The sequence below is a fragment of the Odocoileus virginianus genome, chromosome 13, assembly GCF_023699985.2.
Source record: "Odocoileus virginianus isolate 20LAN1187 ecotype Illinois chromosome 13, Ovbor_1.2, whole genome shotgun sequence".
Taxonomy (NCBI): Eukaryota; Metazoa; Chordata; class Mammalia; order Artiodactyla; family Cervidae; genus Odocoileus; species Odocoileus virginianus.
In genome coordinates, this window is record NC_069686.1 from 24,455,761 (window position 1) to 24,470,762 (window position 15,002).

The 15,002-nt window shown below is 32.5% G+C and overlaps 1 protein-coding gene across 1 annotated transcript in view; it reads left to right on the forward strand.

The window, feature by feature from the left end:
- LOC110143458 (sodium channel protein type 3 subunit alpha) overlaps window positions 1–15,002 on the forward strand; it is a 113,911-nt gene that overhangs the window by 70,710 nt on the left and 28,199 nt on the right. The window contains 4 exon segments of the mRNA XM_070476117.1: window positions 1,755–1,928; window positions 2,992–3,117; window positions 3,119–3,349; window positions 5,124–5,594. Of these exon segments, the coding sequence (XP_070332218.1) occupies window positions 1,755–1,928; window positions 2,992–3,117; window positions 3,119–3,349; window positions 5,124–5,594 (1,002 nt within the window).

A 15,002-nucleotide genomic window follows, 5' to 3' on the forward strand; every position in this document is an offset into this window, starting at 1 on the left:
AACTTGTATGTCTTAATTAGCACTGTACTTATTTTCAAAGCCTAAGACAATGTCTAGTAAGTACTTAGCAATTTTTTATGAATGAATGAGTGCCTACAGAAGCATGTAATCCAAACTTTCGAAAAACAAAGTTCCAACAGAAGACAAGATATAATGAGCTTAAGTCCAAACAATAAACATTTGATGATTTTACTAACTGTCTTAGTCTTCTCCTAACCACTGACAATGCTGAACTAGATTGAAATGTAACAAAAACAATTATCAGTGATTTTTAGGGCCTAAATTGAAACCATTTAAAGAGATAAAAGGCTATGACATTAAACTGCAAACTGTAATTAAAATGTTTTTAAATAGAAGTTTCATGCTATAAACTTCATGATTATAAACTTATAGGAATATAAATTTAAGACATTCCTTTTATAAATTTAAAAGGAATTGAAATTTAAGGGTTTTTAAAATAAGAGATATTTACCTCGATTGTTTCTAACTGAATTTAACTAATATATTGCTATAATTAGGCTGTTTATTTAGATAGTAGCTGCTCCTAAAACTTCAGAATTTATTTAACATTAACCAGGGAAAAAATACTCCAGGGGGAGTTCTTATATAAAATAAAAGAGAAAAAAAACACTTTTAATGTGCATTATACCACATATCTGGATTTTCATGCACTAAGCTTACTTGAATTATGTTTTACTTCTATTAGAATGAATGAATGATAACTGAAGTTAAGCTATTTTTTTCTGGGATGGGTATTTCCCTTAGGTTTTTCTGTGATTGGGGAAATGAGATGTTAGCTGCATTTACACATTTGTAAGAGTGGATCAAGATTTCCTTAAGTTAATATTTTAGGAAACCAAATAATCTTGATACTGTTATTTTGATAAAGTTCATTCAAGGTAAAGGCTGATTTACCTTGCTAAGTGGAATGCTTTAGTCATAATATGCAGCTTTTATCTATAGTTAATTAAGATAATTGCTTTAAAAGAATTTTTCCAAGAGTAATTTCATAGCTCTTCATGTCCTTGGGTGTCTTAGCCTGTGGTTTTGAGTTAAAAAACAAAACCATTTTCAAATAGACATTCATCCAGCCTCTCAAATAATTTATTAATCCTAATTGTTAGTGTATGCATACTGAAAATGTTCTCCTACTGCTTTCAATTAAATCTGTAGTTCCTTGCTATTTATTTATCAATCTGAGGCATGAATCCAGAGATAATTATTATAGATATATTTGTGGCAAACTCATTCTTATTTCAGAAATGTTTATGAAATTATAGAAATAAGAATGGTGTCCCATGAATAAAACAACATAAAAATCAAGAACAAAATATGGTTTTTCCTGATTTGAAGTAATTTTTGAATGACTTCCAATAATACATAGATTTGTTCTTACTGCCATATTTTTGAAAAATTTCGTGATTATGGTAGAAGCATAGGGTACAAAATAGCTATAAGTAGCTATTAATAATAACTATCAGTACTAATTATTTAATTTCAGATTTCAAATATGGACAACGAAATGTTATAAATTCAGCATCGTCTTGGAAATCTAGCTGATTCATTAGATAACACAAACCCACTTAAAATATTCCCCAGGAAAAAAAAAATGCTAAACTTGTATATCTTTTTGTCACATTTCTTCACTTTAAATTTTAGATATTTTTACTCATAACAGTTTAATATTCTTTACAAATTCTCAATGTTAAAAGTTTGTCAATGCTTGTGAAGTACTGCTCTCTGTGTTACTTTAGGTCTTCACTGGGATCTTCACAGCAGAAATGGTCCTCAAGATCATCGCCATGGATCCATATTATTATTTCCAAGAGGGCTGGAATATCTTTGATGGAATTATTGTCAGCCTTAGTTTGATGGAGCTTGGCCTGGCAAATGTGGAGGGACTGTCTGTACTGAGATCATTCAGACTGGTATCTGTTTAGACTATGTTTACATTCTATCTTTCATTGGCAAAACATTTATTTAAAAAATGAATCAGTGTGATTGTTTTTCAAGAATGATGAAAAATGGTTGAAACACCTCATAATTATTAGCTGTGTAAGACACATTTTAAAATACACATGTGCTTCTAAAATTATGTTTTAAATGCATTAAAAATATTTTGCTTTAAAGTCTATAAAGAAATGCAAATAAAAACCTTACACCCAATTAATCTTTTTATCAACTTATATTAGTAAAGGAATACAGACGAAAATGTGTTCCCATTAGCATTTTAGAAAATGGTATAATAAATTGCTGAATTTGGCAAAAAAATTATTTAAAAATATGCAAACTTTTATAGGAAATTAAGTAAAATGTGTATTTTTAAAATTGATACAAGCTTTTTTATGGTTAGTTTTCTATGATTGTGGCTTTCATTCCATCTGCCCTCTGATGGAAAAGGATAAGAGGCTTATGGAAGCTTCCTGATGGGAGAGCCTGACTGAGGGGGAAACTGGGTCTTGTTCTGCAGCCCATGGGGTCGCAAAGAGTTGGACATGACTGAGCAACTGAACTGAACTTTTTATGCTTACCAAAATTAGTTCATTTACTTTTATATTTTAAATGTAAAATATTAATACATTAAATAATACATTAATACATTAAAATATTTAACTCATACTTTCAATACTTCTTTTTACTCTCTAAAGTATAATCAGAGGTGACACTAGTTTGCTAAATTCACAAATGTCTGTAATTAAAATATTAATTTGTTTTTATGGACATATCTGCTGATAAATCAGAAATGTTTTATCGTTTCTGAAATATTTTCTCTCTTATTTTTGCATTTAAATGATATTATGATTTGATTTACAATTCCAATATTATTAACTTTTTTATGGATTTGAATTAGTATGCTTTGAAATTTTATATTCCTTAAAGGTGGGTCTACAGTGTAACATACTGATAAAACGATGTCTAACTTTTAAAATTATGTTGTGATTACTAAGATGTACTGTGATGTACTAAGAGTGCATTTTCACTTGACTACAGCTTCGAGTGTTCAAGTTGGCAAAATCCTGGCCCACCCTGAATATGCTAATTAAGATCATCGGTAATTCAGTGGGAGCTCTGGGTAACCTCACCTTGGTGTTGGCCATCATCGTCTTTATTTTCGCCTGTGGTCGGCATGCAGCTCTTTGGGAAGAGCTATAAAGAATGTGTCTGCAAGATTTCTAGTGATTGTGAGCTCCCCCGCTGGCACATGAATGACTTCTTCCACTCCTTCCTGATTGTGTTCCGGGTGCTGTGTGGAGAGTGGATAGAGACCATGTGGGACTGCATGGAGGTCGCCGGTCAAACCATGTGCCTTATTGTTTTCATGCTGGTCATGGTCATTGGAAACCTGGTGGTATGTATGTATTACAAACACTCATAATTAAGAACAAGATCAGATAGTAGGTGGGACAGGGGCCTGATGCAACAGACATATCTGGTTTTACTAGCAACAACGTAGACTCAAATCCCAGTACTAGGACTCTGAGCAGGGACAAATTACTTAACCTCCCTCAGACTCAAATTCCCAACTATGAAACTGGAATAACAAAACTGAAATCTTGTGGCTTATGTGAGGATTACATGAGGTAGAGTCTTGGGACAAAAATATTAGTTTTCCTTCTTCAAAGAAATGTTTTTAGCATCAAAACTAATTTGTCCTAATTTTATTTTTATGGCTTGAATTATTTTTTATTCTATTATTATTTTGACAAGATAATGATCTCCAGTAATTCTACACTGAAAAAAAAGACTATTCTGTGTTGAAATTGTTCTTTACACATACATAGTTCATATTGTTTGTTTACTCAGAGGCATATGTTGCAAATCACCAAATTTTAAAGACAAATTTCAATGAAATCTTAGCTCTGTATTGTAATTATCCAAAAAAATTGGAAGGGGACTAAATATATTTTTCCCAGAATTTGTTTTATTAAAGGAAAGTTAATTATTGTAGTTTCAGTTATACACATATATAAAGATTGACCAGATTTAAAAGGCTAACTTTTAGTTCTGACTTAAAAGCACTAATATAGAAACACAATTTGTATGTTTATGTGTTTTAATGCTTACATTTTTCAATTATGCACTGTCAGAGTATTTTTTTATGTCATCATTCTGAACCTTTCCTTTGAGAAGTACATATCAAATGAGATTTCTTAAAAAATGGTTTGTGGGATATATGTGGACATGCAACTTTTTTCAGAATTGTAAATAAGGAAGTTCTAGATTCTGACAAATCTTATACAAAAATAGGAAATAAACTGGGGTTCTGGCTAAGTTTGTGTCTTCCTACCATGTAACATTTTTTGAAATTCAGTAACTACATTTCAAGCTAAAAATATTCCTATAAATTTTCTTTTGCATCAGTTACAATGAATTATTCCTGCATTAATCATATTTTGCCAATTAATTGGATAATATTTTCCTTCATGTATCCCAATGATATACTGAGATTTCACCACATTTTCTGAAAAAAAAAAAAAAAGAGGAAAAAGAAAAGTAATTTACATTATATGGGTCTAGCCTAAACCCTGGAATAATTTTAGACTTTTCTCCATCTGTTGAACTATTTGGACACATATACTTCAAAGTATATTGATGGGAAATGTGTTAAACCTTATATAATCTGCCTTTAGGTTGCTCTAAAAGTTTTTGGCCATTGGAATTTACATTTCAAGTATATTATTTTAATACAATCCATCAGGCTATTTAATAAATACATTCATTATTTACACACACAACGCTAGACATTCCCTAGACAAACTGGTAAAATGACTAAAATGAAAGTATTCCATTTTTCCTCTTTGGCCAAAACCACAAAAATGGGATTTTGTGTTTTCACTAGCAACCGTAAGTAGACACAATTTAAATCTCAGAAGCTCCAGTTTCCTGGTTGTCCTCTGTTTGAAAGGAAATCGTTTGTTTTACCATTTTGCCCTTTGAGCAGGTAGAAGGTACCAGATTCTTTAAATAGCATGTGACTAAGACAAGGTGTCTGAAATATAGCAAACAGTCAAGAAGCATTTGTTGAATTAATTTTAGCAAAGAGCTGTGATTCCTCTGCTTAAACTATTATGTTTATACATATTTCAATATTAATACAGCAAAATTTTCTTTTTTTCTTTTAGGTTCTGAACCTCTTTCTGGCCTTATTGTTGAGTTCATTTAGCTCAGACAATCTTGCTGCTACTGATGATGATAATGAAATGAACAATCTCCAGATTGCAGTAGGAAGGATGCAAAAGGGAATTGATTATGTGAAAAATAAGATACGGGAGTGTTTCCAAAAAACGTTTTTCAGAAAGCCAAAAGTTATAGAAATCCATGAAGGCAACAAAATAGACAGCTGTGTGTCTAATAATACTGGAATTGAAATAAGCAAAGAGCTTAATTATCTTAAAGATGGGAATGGAACCACCAGTGGTGTAGGTACTGGAAGCAGTGCTGAAAAATATGTAATTGATGAAAACGATTATATGTCATTCATAAACAATCCCAGCCTCACTGTAACGGTGCCAATTGCTGTTGGAGAGTCTGACTTTGAAAATTTAAATACTGAGGAGTTCAGCAGTGAGTCAGAACTAGAAGAAAGCAAAGAGGTAAGAATGATTTTAAAGTTTTTCTTGCATTCCTTATAAAAACCATCTACCACAGTTACTAAGAATTTTTATTGTGCTTATAGGCATTATTAAAAAGTATATTAAAAGCCATATATATAGTAATGTTGGAAAACTATCAGATATTTTTCTTTGGGAATTCCTTCCATTGAAATTCCAACTTTTCATAGGAAATCATCATTCTGAATAGTCAGTATATTCATCTTCTTGATATTTTAAAGTCTGATTAAAAAATATGGCCTTCCAAAAAGGAGATTTTATTTAATACATTCTTCTATACACTACATTATGCTCTTTAGAAAAATAAAACAAACAAACCATATTTTACTGATCATTGTGAGTGTCATCTCTTTACTTTCTATAATACATTAAGTTTTGCTATGATATTTTAATGTGAATGCTTTGTGCAATTTTGTTCACCTCTGAACCTTTTATTGACTACTGATAAGAGTGTTATTCATTTATGAAAATTGTATACATATTAGGAAAATAAGAGTAGTAATGATTACATTTTGGCCCAGTCAAGGAAGAACATATTTATAAGGTCTTCCAGATTAACCTAGAAAATACTAAGAACTATTTGGAAAAACTCCACTTAAGGATTATAGCTGAACTGTAGACTGAAAAGCTATTCTTACTGTCATATTACTACTTATTTAAAAGAAAAGGAAAAAGGAAAGGCAATGTTGTTCTTGCAGGATTAGAATTCACAGGAGTCTATGATAGTAGTTCAAGGCTATTAATTCTCCAATTCTGTGTTGTGGAGAGCAGGATTAAATTTTTTACTACTACTTATTTATAGAGTTCTGATATGCTAGTAGGAAGTTAAGTCTAGCACAGAGTTATAAAGACAGGTTTTAACTTGAAAGTACAAATGGTGACACCATAGGAATCAGACAAATGACATCTGATTCTGTGAGCATATTTGCATAGTTTGGAACCTTCTTTTTTTAATAACAGTGGCAACAGAATTTGTATAAGTAGCTGACAGTGTCACAATGCACATGCCTTTTTTTCAGGCATTTCAGAGCTTCTGAGATATAGTATAACAGTAAATTTGGAAATATTTCAAAAAAGGTAAAAATACATACAAAATGAGGTATAATATCCTTTCTCTGAAATTCCATTCAATGTCTGCTTAATGAGTTCAATTCTAATTTATGTGCTGCTCTTTCTGGTAAGATAAGAATTCAATTCTAATTTCATTTCCCATCACTGGACAAAGATTTACTTAAGAAAATCATCAATTAGTTAACAAACATTTATTGAGTACTTCTGTGAACTCCGCACTCCGCTGGGCAGTAAGGGTAAAGGAAGAGATAAAGGAGAGATTCATAATATAACCCTCTTCAGGGAATTTTCAAAATCTCCAAGGAAGCTAATGCTAACTCACAAAATCATTAAAGGCCTATTAAAAAGTTTAATCCTAAAGGACTGTCTATAAGACTATAAAGACGATAGGTATTGAGAACAGCAAGAACATAGCAAATTGCTAAATGAAGAGATAAAATTGAAGTAGGCCTCGAAATGTGGGTCAAATACATAAACAGAAAGCCAAGGCAGAAAACTACTAAACAAAAGCCAGAGTTAGAGTGAGCCTGGTAGTTAGGTGCAGCAGTGAAATAATCAGTATGAAAAATGTATTGGTTGAGAAAGTGGAAAAATACGTTTGAGTGAGTAAGGTAGTTTCAGATACTACAGTCTTGAAAATCAGCCAAAGAGTTTGGAATTGGCTACATGATCAATAAGCTATCTGTTCTGAAGCAGGTGAAAAGCAATAGAAAACTGATGTTTTAGGAAAATTTATTCCATAGTAATGAGTAAAGCAGTTTAGAATGAGGAATAAGGGTTATCTTGGGGAATAATGAGGTAACAATCATTTGATAATAATGAGGTGATAGAAATATGGACTATGGTAATAAGTATGGCAGATGAGACTAACTGGCAATTTGACAAACCTAGTAAAGAGTCTGAGAAATTGGAAAAATGGTAATGCAACTGTCTGAAATGATCTTTTAGGTTACCAGGTTTATGGGAAAAGAAGGAATTCACTGGGATATACTGAATTAGAAGTGGGATACAGTGGGAACCACAGCCTGGATGAGCAGTCAGGGTTTAAAAATAGATATAATAACAGATTTCATCACTATCTGATTCCTTAAAAACAAAGGAGTTCACCACAGAAGTAACTGCAAAGAGAAGACAAGGGAAGACTAGGGACAAGACTAGCTTGGGGTCAAGAAGAGATAGAAAAGCCAAAGAGGCTGAAAAATTTTGCTACATTAATATTGTAGGTTTCATCTCACTGCACTCTTGGAAATGATATGTTAATTTCTTTCTACCAAAAAGTTGGGTTTCCAGAATACTTCAAAAACTATGATGTCCACAGATATTTTAAATGACTGCTTTAGAAGACTTCCACCTTATTAGCATATCTTTTTAATAGCTAAAAAATCATAAATTTGGAACAAGGAAATATATCTTTATTTTCAAGCCATTGAAAACATTTTATTATTGGAATAAAATTTCTTTTTTGGGTGAATTTTTAAAATAATCATCTGTCCTCTTCCTAGCTAGTTTTGGGTAGGCAGAATCCAGTTACCAAATTAAATTGTTTAAAATATACAGATATAATAGAGGGAAAATACCTGCAAATTAATATAAAATCAAATACTTCTATAAAGTTAGGATAAAACTTCAAGTTATTTTGCACAGTAAAATTAAATTCAAGCATAAGTTTTATGTGGATGAATTTTTTAAATAGTATCAGAAAAACCTTTAAAAATAATAGGGCAATCCTCACGTATGCTCACACAAAGTTTAAAAATACAGTTGGCCACTGAACAACACGAGAGTTAGGGGTGTCAACCCTACACCCAGTTGAAAATCTCAGTACAATTTACAGTTAACCTTCCATATACAAGGGCTTCCCTGATAGCTCAGTTGGTAAAGAATCCAGCTGCAATGCAGGAGACCCCAGTTCGATTCCTGAGTTGAGAAGATCCACTGGAGAAGGGATAGGCTACCCACTCCAGTATTCTTGGGCTTCCCCTGTGGCTCAGCTGGTAATGAATCCGCCTGCAATGCAGGAGACCTGGGTTCGATCCCTGGGTTGGGAAGATTCCCTGGAGAAGGGAAAGGCTACCCACTCCAGTACTCTGGCCTGGACAATTCCAAGGGCTGTAGGTGTCGCAAGAGTAGGACACAAAGCGACTTTCACTCCATATACATGGTTTTGTAACTGCAGTTCCACATCAGCAAATTCAGCCACCTGAAGACCCTACAGTACTGTAGCACTTATTACTGAAAAAAATCTGTGTGTAAGTGCACCTGAGTAGGTCAAACCTGCATTGTTCAAGGGTCAACTGTACACTGTTTTTAAAAACAAAAGCAAAAATCAGCATTATAGAACAGGTTTAGATAAATTCCAGCAAATTTCAGTTTTGATCTGAAATCTCTGAAAACTACTGTCATTGAACACAGGTCACAAGTCAGATTTATATTTATGTTGGCTGGGTTGTTCTTTTTTAATAGCTATAGCACATACACACTCATACGTACATACACAAATTAAAAATAATGTGTCCATAAAATAGCATTTTGGTTTACACTTATTAGTTTTTTGAACACAAGTAGAAAAAGCACATTGGGCTGTGCTTTGGGGGACACAAAATATCTTTTTGCCGACAAAGTGAAAAATCATACAAGTTAAACCTAACAGAATGATGTATTTCAAAAGAAAGGAAAAGAGAAAAGAAAACAAATTTTTGCAACATTATTTGTGCTTTAAGAAGAGGCAGTAAATTAATCATTAATTTAGATAGTACTTAAAAACTCTATTACTTCCACTCATTTTCATAATAAAGTATATGCAGCTATACCACAATTGAGGGGAAATGATCTCTAGAAATTTTTAAAATAAAAATATGAATTGCTATTATATTACATAATATAAATTTTATATATGTGTATCTATCTATGGACCACTAGCATAAACAGACTGGTATAGAAATAAAGCTTTGCATGAAAAAAATTTAAGGAAATTGAAGGCATGGATTTCAAAATAGTGATCTTTTTATTTTGGCAAGCTTGTAATTATACCTGTCTTGTGACAAGATTTAATATAGAATTTTGCTTTTATATTTTTACAGTTCACATAAACATAATTTCTTGACATTTTTTATGTAACTATGGATTTTTACAATTTAGTTCTTAAAAGGTTTCATTGTCTTCCTAGGTGAAGGATATAGAATAAATGCTCTTAAGAATCATATTTGAAGTTGAATTCCATAGCACAATCTAGGAATATCATCCTGTGACCTTCACTGCTTACCATTCTTACTTCTCACAGGGGTAAAATCAAGCTGGAGCCATCAAGAATGAAACTCTGGTGTTTTAAAACCAGCCAGAGGCTCGTGTCACCACTTTTACCCAGGTTACCCAAGCAAGTTGTACATGTACAATCACTTTCTAAATAAATTTTGACTGGCCTGCATGCTACTCAGCTGTGTTCCTTCCCCTGCCATGGCAAGGAAGTGCTAGACGTGCCCAGCTGCTGTCTGCTGAATCGTGTGACACATCACAGCATGGTCAGGCAAGATGGGCAGTCCCAACACCACATCTGATTCTGCTAATGACTCTCCAGTTTAGTCTTTTTAGGCTTTTAAAAGCAATAATTGCATGCTCTATAGGATTTATATCTATTTTTAAATGATAGAAATGTTTAAAGTTCAATTTGAGAGCATGCACTTTTTTTCTGCTTTTGTTTCATTAAAATAAGATCACAACTTTTTGCTGTTGTTGATTCAGCCCTTATAAGTAAATTGTATTACCAAAATGAGGCTCGCAGGTTTTTTTTTTAAATAGTATTGCCATTTTCAGACCATTATATTCAGATCTGTGAATATAATTTTCAACCCATCCAATTCGTGTGCTCCAGATGGAAATGTTTGCTTTCATGTTTTGGGGGAAGCCTCTGTTAAAAAAAAAATGAATAAGGTGATCATGAATTTTTGGATATGAAGGGCCATAGTCTGTATACATTTGGGCACCACATATCTTGGATTTTTGTGTAGTTTGGAAAAGTTAAGTCATGTGTCTGCAGAACCCTAAGCAATCATTATAAAGTAATTAAAAGATGAAAAGCAACATGATACAGGCTAGGAAAAATGCACTGCATCATGATCATTAAGTAATTGGTTCAGTGTACCCGTTAGGTTTATTTCCCTGATCTACATTAATTTCTCCCTATATGTTCAACCCAAAACTGAGCAGGCAAAAAGGAGACTACTTTTGATTATTATTAATTATTAACTATAGTTTTAAGAAGAGTAAAGGATATTTCCAAAAATTACTGTAGGTTTGTGGATGAAATAAATCTTTAGGTAATTCTCTTGACTCAACTTTTCCTATTACTGGAATATCAGCCATAGTGAGTGTTCTTGAAAGGAAATTGAAAAGCAAAAGTGAAAATTTCATGAGGATTAGCAGTTTTCAAGGCTTTTGGTGGGAAAAAAAAATCTAACTAGATCTTGTGGTTTGTCTCCATACTCTCTTCTTCTTTAGGAATAACTGAGAATTAATTGTAAAATGCAACAAATTCAGACATTAAATTATTAATAAAAAATAGAAAAAAATATGGTCCCTGGTGATTTATGTAATTTTACTTAGCAACAACTTTTTAGTTTTAGGAGTAAAACAATATATTATTAGTCATTGAAGAAAATCTGATTATTTTTCTTCACAAGCAGGGCAGAATTAAATGGTATTGGAAAATTACCTTTTACACAATGCTTGTAAAGATTCCCTCTTTTTCAAAGCCATTATGGAAACTTTGAAAGTGATGCTTGACCGAAGGTCCCAAGCACGTACGTACCCATCTGGAAAAGGCCCTGTGCTCCGTTTTCAGAATCTGGAGCACGATGGGAGAAAACCTCTAGCTTCCCATTTCTGTTGGGTTCTCAGTGCCTTCCAAATGTTCTTTGTGAAACTGAATGTGAGACATTTCAAACCTATCTCGACCTTTGGGGAACGATTTTGGTGCTTCAGTTTATTTCTGCTAAAATAAAAAGTAGGGCAAGTTTAGATGGAAATTTTTGTATATCTTCCTAAGATAAACCATCTTTTCCTTTGCCTGCTGGATGCCCCTCTGCCTTACCCCTCAACCACCATATAATTAATTTCAGTTTCCTATATTGTGTTCTTAGCAAGGCTCTTTCAAAATAAAAGGAGCATCAGGGTTGTTGCACAAAATATGCTGAGGTCAAACCAAAGAGAGTTGGTTTACATTTTGCACTATTCAGTGAGTAGTCCAGAAAAAAGAGTTGTTGGTTTTAGTCATGTTCTTCATGCCTTGGAATAGCAGCCTCATGGCCTCACTGTGTGGCTACCTGTTCTTCAAGTGAGATATCCCAAGTCAAGATATGGATATGCATATCCAAAAGATCAGACTAAGGCCCTGAGAGATTGTATAACCAAAAGATTGCTTCTACTTGCAAGACGAAACCCAGAAGTTTTGAAAGAAATGGCTAGATTTTAAAGGCAATCTGTAATGGCTGAATCTTTTATTTTTGCCTTTTGAATCATACAGCAATTTGTGAGAGTCAAACATTTGATAGCTGATTGAAAATAAATGAAATGTGAGCGCATTTCGGTGGAAGTAGGCCAGTTGCTAACATTCTCTTCTATTTCTTAAATTTCACTATTTAATTGGATAAAAATTCAGAGCCATATTTGCCATAAGGGGGAATTTCTAAATAAGTTCATGTTATCAGAGGGGAAATGGCCATTCTGTCATTTCCTATGAGTTATATTTGCAGCTAACCCTGAGAACTTGACATTCAGGTACCATGTCTTTGAGAACATGGTTCTTGGATCAGTGTGCAGCTTCCACAGCATTGCGCCAGGCTTCTGCTACAGCCAGGCATGTTTTCTGTGGCTGAATTAGGCCTGGAGAATGTTGCATCTTCAAACCTGCTTCCCAGTGTGCATTTGTAGAGCATAAGCCATCATCCCTCTGTAGACTCAGCAGTTTCTACAAGGGATGGAAGAATCTACCTTAAGTGTCATAAAATGTTGGACGGGTAGGGAGAAAATAGTACAAGAAAACAAGTGATGAGCTTGTACTATGTAGCTTTATATGGAAGCTTTCTACTGTAATGCCTATATACCTCATTACATTTTTCTGACTACTTTAGAACAAGTATTAATTTTAGTTATTTAGTATAGTCACCAAGTTCCTTAATGTGGAAAACTTCATTTCAGGTTTCTTTGGTTTTTTGTTTTTTTTTTTAATCATTGTAGTATCACAGCTATGGCAATTTAAAGAAAGTAAGTTATACTTTGTATTTATCATTAGTCACCTGCTTTTAAACTAGTTACATGCTTTTAAATAAATTTGGAAGTCATTTTGGTATGGCTATGATAAAATGTATCACAAATTACTCTCTATCAGAGTATGAATGCCAAAGTGTTGAATTTAATTAGAAGTGTTTAGATTGTGAAGATAGTATCATATCCATGTACAGAATTTTAAATGCTTAAGTAGTTTTCTAGGATATAAATTTTAAAATTTAAAAATACAGGAGTAAAATTCTGTATGTTTCCAGTGACTAACACTTATCAGGCAGTGTATCTTAATTGGTTAGTTGCTGCAACTTAATAAGAACACAGTCTAAGTTTTAATTTATAAATGTAGATAAATTCACAACTTTAAAATGTCTATATAATTGATACAGTATTTTTATAACTTCATAGGATAAAGTGAATGTAGTTTCTAATGATAAAAATGGGGCCTAGGGAGACTACACCATGAATAAGCCTGACTCTCCAACTATCAAGATTAGCTTTATGTCAATTTCCACAGAAAAGGAGCCTTCCACAAAGGACTTTTTAGGGACAAGAACACTAGCCTGCCAACTATTTTTTAAGCTTTGGTGCATCAAGTCTCTGAACATTCCTTAAGGAGTTTTCCAGAGCATAAGATTGATGAGTTAATACTACTCAGACAAACTCCTGGATAACAGTGAAGCAATTCTTCATGTAAAATGGATTTTGCTCATTTGAGAACAGAATTTGTTGTTATTGTTTAGTCCTTGTCTGTTTCCAAAAGACATCCTATGCTTCATAATGCCAGGCAGACAGAAGTAAACTAGCTCACACACTGACCCTCTCTGCTTTACCATGTACATAACCTCCACACACATTTATAAAATTGAAATTATTTATATTCAAACATATATTAACCACATTCACAAAAGTTCACAATCTAAAGACAATACCAACAACAAAGATACAGCCAGAGGTCAATATTTGGTAAACAGCAGAACTGTCATTCAGATTAATGGCTACCATTACTTGTGCTGTGAAGGATTTGCTTTAAATAAGTAAATTGTATTTAAATATAAGACTCTTGTATAATATATGACAGAGAATTATAATGCAAAAAATTGAACATTTCACAACTGTATTAACAGTGGTAAAATAAGAAGTGAAGGGTGAGTATATTTTCTAAAGTTTTCAAATGGAAAAGTATATGTGTATTTTTGTGTATATACATGTATGCTTATTACTTTCTTCCTTCAGATTTCTTTATTGAATGTCTGCCAATATTTTAGAGAAACATTTTGGAAACATGCTTTTATCACTAAAATATCATTAATTAAATAATTTTTATTCATTAAGAAAATGCATTTTCTAATAAAATTAAATCTTCTGTAAAGGCCACAACTGAGTTGTGTATCAAAATGAAGAGATCAAATTATCTAAACACTATAATTCTCTCTATAAGAGTAATAACAAAATGCATTCACTCATTCATTTATTCATCTTTCATAAATTCAGCCTATTTAGTATCTATTCTATGCTTGGATCTTTTGGTGTATATATATGTGTGTATGTGTGTATATTCTAATATATATGTGTATATATGTACATAATTATACAATTTATGTATATATATAAAATACACATATATATTTATGAGAATATTTGGTCAAAGTAAACAAGTATTATGGACAAAATGTTATATAAAATTTAACATGGAGAAATCATAATAAAGAAAAGCTTCATGGAGAGGGGATCATGACTGGGCTCAGAATAAATTCTTCAGCTTGGATTGGCCAAGAGGAAGAAGAAACTTTAAGCTTTTGATAACTAACCTCAAAATAATTTGGTTTCTTATTGGTTTTATTTATACAGTGGATATTATTGCTGCCACTCATGAAACATTATAGTGTCCAACCTATAAATCAGTAAAACTGAAAGAGAAGAGTTATTTAGTATTTTCTTGGATTTACCAGAAGCTACTCCAATTCTATTCAGCAGTAGCTTTCCTGGGATTTTCTTACGAAAATAAAGACATTCTGGCTGTAAGAAGCAGAAAAATTCTAA